This window comes from Gossypium hirsutum, unplaced genomic scaffold (genome assembly GCF_007990345.1).
Source record: "Gossypium hirsutum isolate 1008001.06 unplaced genomic scaffold, Gossypium_hirsutum_v2.1 scaffold_413, whole genome shotgun sequence".
NCBI lineage: Eukaryota > Viridiplantae > Streptophyta > Magnoliopsida > Malvales > Malvaceae > Gossypium > Gossypium hirsutum.
Window position 1 is genome coordinate 7,945 of NW_024403013.1, and position 5,672 is coordinate 13,616.

The 5,672-nt window shown below is 34.4% G+C and overlaps 1 protein-coding gene across 1 annotated transcript; it reads left to right on the forward strand.

The window, feature by feature from the left end:
* The first annotated feature begins 3,973 nt into the window (after positions 1 to 3,973).
* Positions 3,974 to 5,324, forward strand: LOC121226777 (zingipain-2). Its single transcript, XM_041110432.1, has 2 exons — positions 3,974 to 4,449; positions 4,540 to 5,324. The coding sequence occupies exons 1-2, from the start codon at positions 4,017 to 4,019 to the stop codon at positions 5,130 to 5,132; spliced, it is 1,026 nt and encodes a 341-aa protein (XP_040966366.1). The 5' UTR covers positions 3,974 to 4,016; the 3' UTR covers positions 5,133 to 5,324.
* Positions 5,325 to 5,672: the final 348 nt, after the last annotated feature.

Consider the following 5,672-nt stretch of genomic DNA (forward strand, 5'->3'; position numbering starts at 1 on the left):
TTCTTAATAGTTCCGTATTGCCATCATCAGAAGGTAAGGTTAATATGCATGTTTAAGTCTTAGATTAAATAGAGAAGTAATGTTGGGTAAGATTTGCATTAAATTTTATTGCATCGACAATCACCTATACTTTATACCTTGTGAGAACTTAGTATTCTGCTAAAGATTCATGTTGAGGATCCCAGTTTATCAGTATCATCTTTTATTTTATTGTTTTCAAGTTATTGCATCGACAAATATCCTCACAATTTATCTTGTTTATATCTAGTTATTGCACCGACTTTAATAGACAAAAGACTACCATCCATGTGGGATCGATATCCGACAGACTCACATCTGCCTACTATACTTGTACCGACAGTGTACGCTTGCACATTATTGATGTGTCATTAAACAGTCGATTAATCATTATTCTAAAAAAGAGCTATTCCAAAATTTAGTTGTTCTCAACAAGAGTTATTCTAAATAATAACTATACTAAATTATACTTGTTCTAACTAAAGCCCTTTTCTGAACATAGCTACTTCTGAACCACTATTATTCTTAATAAAAACTATTCAAAACAAGAGTTGTTGCTCCGAAAAAGGTATTAAGTGAAACGATGATGCTAATTGTTCCACGTTTGTTAGCATAATTTCCTAAAATACAATATTATTTATCTAAAGAAAAAATGAAAATAAATATCTACAAACTCTAAACCCAAAATAAATGAAATTGAACTAAAACAAGGATTTGATGATTTTTAAATGAAGACTAATGATCTGTTGAGTATGCCTCGCACTTCAGCATAAAGAGTGTGTGACATCACAACGAGGAGGTGCTCTTCGTCCCGAGGAGCAACCGACTTCACGACGAGAAAACTAGCTTTGTCCCGACAACGTGACCATACTTTGTCACAACAAGAAGAAAGCCACGTCATGACAAGAAGAAAGCCATATCATAACTTGGCGACGTGTTCCTCAATTTTCTCGGCTTTACATCTTTTAGTTAAACACTATTTTAGTTTCCCAATTAAAAACTAATTAGTGTAGATTATTTTAATATTATTTAACCTACTAATTTAGTCTGTAAATAGGATTTCTACAACCCTAGAAAGATTAACCCATAACACATTTAGGTATTATCTTTTACAAGCTTTTAGGAAATTTTGTGTTTAAGTTTTGAGAGTTCTTATTTTCAGGTTTTCAGGGTTTAGTTTTTATCTCCATATTTGTACTCTTCATTTTTTCCGATTTAGTGAAATTATCTTTTCTCGTGGTTTTTTATCCTCTTCAGGGGGTTTTTCACATAAAATTTGTGTGTTTGATCTTTTCATTTTCTTTGTTATTCTACTTGTTCGATACTGAATAGGGTTTATCCCCAACAAGTTGTTATTAGAGCTTGGTTCGATTTTTTCATTCAACCCATTCAGATATGGCAGCAATAAGGTTCGATATTGAGAAGTTTGATGTAATTACAAATTTTAGTTTGTGGCAAGTTTTGATGATGGTAATACTGGTTCAAAACAGTTTAAAAAAGGTCATTACAGGAAAGAAGCCCACGAATATAGATCAGTTAGAATGGGAAGAGCTTGATGATAAGGCCTTATCTGAAATTCAGTTGTGCCTCTCGAATAGTGTATTACAGGAGGTGTTGATGGAGAAAACAACATCCAACTTGTGGAAAAGGTTAGAAACTCTTTACGCGACAAAGTCTCTATCTAACCGATTGGTGTCGAAACAACGACTATACATTTCCTGCATGAACGAATGTGAGCACTTCAGAGATCACATTAGTCAATTTATTATTCTTTTGAATGATTTAAAGAATGTTAAGGTTCAGCTTGATGATGAAGATAAGACTATGTTATTATTGTGTTCTTTACCCCTTCATACAAGTTTTTTAGGAAGACCTTAATTTATGGTGGAGATAAATTCTCATTCGAGGATGTGAAGGATCCTTGTTGAGTAAAGGCAAACTCGACAATGAGTTTGGTTAGGATAGCAAGTCTGATAGGCAAGCATCAACTTCGATAGATCTAGGAATCGAGATAAAAGATGTCACTATTGTAAGAAGTTAGGTCATGTCAAGGTAGATTGTTACAAGCTACGAAATAAGAGGCTTGCTAAGAACAATGAGAAAGAATTACTTTATGCTAATTTGGTCAACAAAAAGGGTGACGATTTCTTGTTACTGTCGACAAGCAAAAGCTTCAAGCTTACGTCCGAGAGGATCTTGGATTCGAGGTGTTCTTTCCACATGTGTCCCAACAGGGACTGGTTCTCCACATACAATTCAGTTGAAGGTGGAGTTGTGCATATGGGGAATGGCTTATCCTATAAGGTAATTGGTGTTGGTACTGTTCAGATTAGGATGCACGACAAGACAATTAGGCCACTATCAAATATCAGGTATTTGCCTAATTTAAAGAGAAATCTCATCTCCTTGGGAAATTTGGACTCAAAGGGCTATAAAATTAACATCACGTCAAGTGGCATTAAGGTATATCATGGGGCTCATGTTTTGATGAAAGGTAGAAAGACTGGAAGTCTTTATGTTCTGTAAGGATCAACAGTGATTGGTTAAAAAGCATATCCCTCATCTGTTAAGGAGTTAGAGTCGACTCGTTTGAAACAGAGGCAACTTGGTCATAGGAAGGAAAAAGATATGATTGTTTTGAATAAAAGAAGTTCTCTTTTGAGTGTAGGTTTTGGAAAGACAAAGCACCGCATTCATAGAAAGTAGACCCGACTCAGGTTTGATTTCGCAATGCATAAGTTGAAGACTAGAAGTCTTCTGGTTTCAAAGTTCAAGCACAACTTGAACTTAGTTAATATCAGTATGTCTTACATTTCAACATAACCAGTGTGTGACGTTGCAACAAGGAGTAGCTCTTTGTCCTGACAAGTAGTCGGCGTCATGACGAAAAAACAAGCTTCATCCCGACGACATAACCATATTTCGTCACGACAAAAATAAAGTCAGGTCACGGCGTGGCGATGACTACCTCAATTTTCTTGGCATTACTTCTTTCAATTAAATATTGTTTTAGTTTCCCACTTAAACTCTAATTAGTATAGATTATTTTAATATTATTTGACTTACGAATTTAACCTATAAATAGACCTTCTACAACCTTAAAAGATTAACCCATAACACATTTAGGTATTAGTTTTTACAAGTTTTTAGGGAATTTTGTGTTTAAGTTTTTAGGGTTCTTATTTTCAGGTTTTCAGGGTTTAGTTTTTATTTCCATCCTTGTACTCTTCGTTTTTACTGATTTAGTGAAATTATCTTTGCCCATGATTTTTTATCTTCTTCGAAGGAGTTTTTCCACGTAAAATTTGTATGTTCGATCTTTTATGTTTCTTCATTATTTTATTTGTCCTTTGCTTGATCGGATTTATCCCAATATAATCTATTGGTTGTGATAAATGATTATTCTTAATTTGCTCGTGTAATCAACTTATTTACATGCGTTTTTTTTCTATTTTGAATGCAAAACCTTGATTTTTTTTTCCTGCCAAAAGTGGAAGAAGCTTGAAAATTTTGTAGTATATCAAGTTAAAATCATGTTTACAGCTCCTCCACTCCTTCTATATATATTATAAATTAGGAAAAAAAATTGACAACAAAGATTAAACTCTTTAAGATACCAAAATGACTTTAAGATTAAACTCTTAATAAAATATGTTAATGGAAAAAAAACAGATTCACTAAAAGTGTTTTTTTTTTTCATATATGACAAAACTAAAAAAGTTCAGTCAAATTTGCTTTTGTCGGCCTCAATTTAATAAAGTACTTATCTAATACCCACACGTGGGGAAAGTCAACAAAAGTTCATTAGTAAACCCTTTCCTTATCAATCACCATTTACCATTAAATTAAAACTTTCTTGCAAAGCTAATTCCTACTGCTATTTTTTGTGGCCAATAAGGTTATTGCAGTATAAGTTGCGGTAGCTATGGATCATCTATAAATAGATAGCTGGTATGCTCTGCTTCTTCACATCAGCTGTAAGGCCTGACCATTGAGCAATGGCTTTCGCACTCAAAACTAAGTTTCTTATTTTCATGTTGACTGTTTCTGGGGCTCTGGCATCTGCCATGTCCCGCATATTGGATGAAGCCTTCGTTGCTGAGAAATACAAGCAATGGATGGTTGAGCATGGACGAACCTATGAGATGCAGGAAGAGGAGCCTATGCGTTTTCAGATATTCAAAAACAATCTGGAATTCATAGAAAACTTCAATAAAATGGGGAATCAAACTTATAAGTTAAGTACCAATGAATTTGCTGACTTAACCAATGAAGAATTCCTAACGAACTTTGCTGGATACATGTTCTCTTCTAAAAATGTTTCACATAAAATTAAAAGGTTTCGATATGAAAACCTGATTAATGTCCCGGATAGCATCGACTGGAGGAAGAAAGGGGCTGTCACTGAGATCAAGGACCAAGGTTCTTGTGGTAAGAGATATAAACTTAGCCCTAGAAGTTTAGTAAATTAATAATTAGTAGTTTACTTATGTTTAAATTGTTTTTTGCATGTTTATGTAGGAAGTTGCTGGGCATTCTCAACTGTCGCAGCTGTAGAAGGCGTCATAAAGATTAAAACTGGAAAGTTGGTCTCGCTCTCCGAGCAACAACTGGTGGATTGCGCCAGGACCGAAAGTACCCGAGGCTGCGATGCTGGTTGGATGGACGACGGATTCGAATACATTGGTAGAAACCAGGGTCTCGCCAAGGAATCAAAATACCCATACACCGGAAAGGACGGGAAATGCAGCCGTCGAAAAGAAACTTTCAGAGCTGCGCAGATCACTGGATACGAAGATGTACCTCGCGACAATGAAGAAGCTCTCTTAAAGGCCGCAAGCCGGCAACCTGTTGCAGTGGCCCTTGATTGCAGTGGATATGGATTTCAGTTTTATTCAGGAGGTGTTTATGGAGGACCATGCCGAACCAGGTTAAACCATGCTGTTACTGTCGTAGGGTATGGAACAAGTGAAGATGGGATTAAGTACTGGTTAGTGAAGAACTCATGGGGCAAATCCTGGGGTGAAAGTGGTTACATGAGGATCAAGAGAGATGTTCATTCCAAAAAAGGTCTTTGTGGCATTGCCAAGAAACCTTCCTATCCAGTTGCATGAATATTCCTGTGGATCAGTACTCGTTCTTGTTGTTTCCTATATATATATATATATCTGTTTGTGTTTATATATAAGAGGTATTATGTCCTGAGTGCTATTATCTATAAAAATTAACCTCGTTGTGTGGCTGTTATCATGTAAATTAGCTTTTCCAAACATATAAATAAATTGGTATTATGGATGCCAGTCTAATTAATATGAAAAATATATATTAATTACATCTGCAATGTATATAATATTAAAATCAAAAAATTAGATTAAATTTTGAGCAAACCAAATTTGAACACATAAACAGATTAGATTAATTATATTAAATGCACTACAATTGTTTATAATAATGTTGACATCAATTTTTAGTTGATGTCGAGTTAATTTGTGAGACAAAATGAATCAACAATATTATTAGGATATACAATTGATGGGTGTAATAAATTGTGTATTATAATATTAAAATGTATAACATTTCATTATTTCTCAATCGAGTTAGATTTTGGTTGACTAGTGACACCAATTCAATCATAACTTAAATAATAGTATACA

What these genes read in the sequence shown, in the direction of transcription:
- LOC121226777 (XM_041110432.1), top strand. Translation starts at nt 4,017, where the DNA reads ATGGCTTTCGCACTCAAAACTAAGTTTCTTATTTTCATGTTGACTGTT. An exon ending in CAAGGACCAAGGTTCTTGTG is followed by an intron (nt 4,450 to 4,539) that starts GTAAGAGATATA and finishes ATGTTTATGTAG; the next exon opens with GAAGTTGCTGGGCATTCTCA.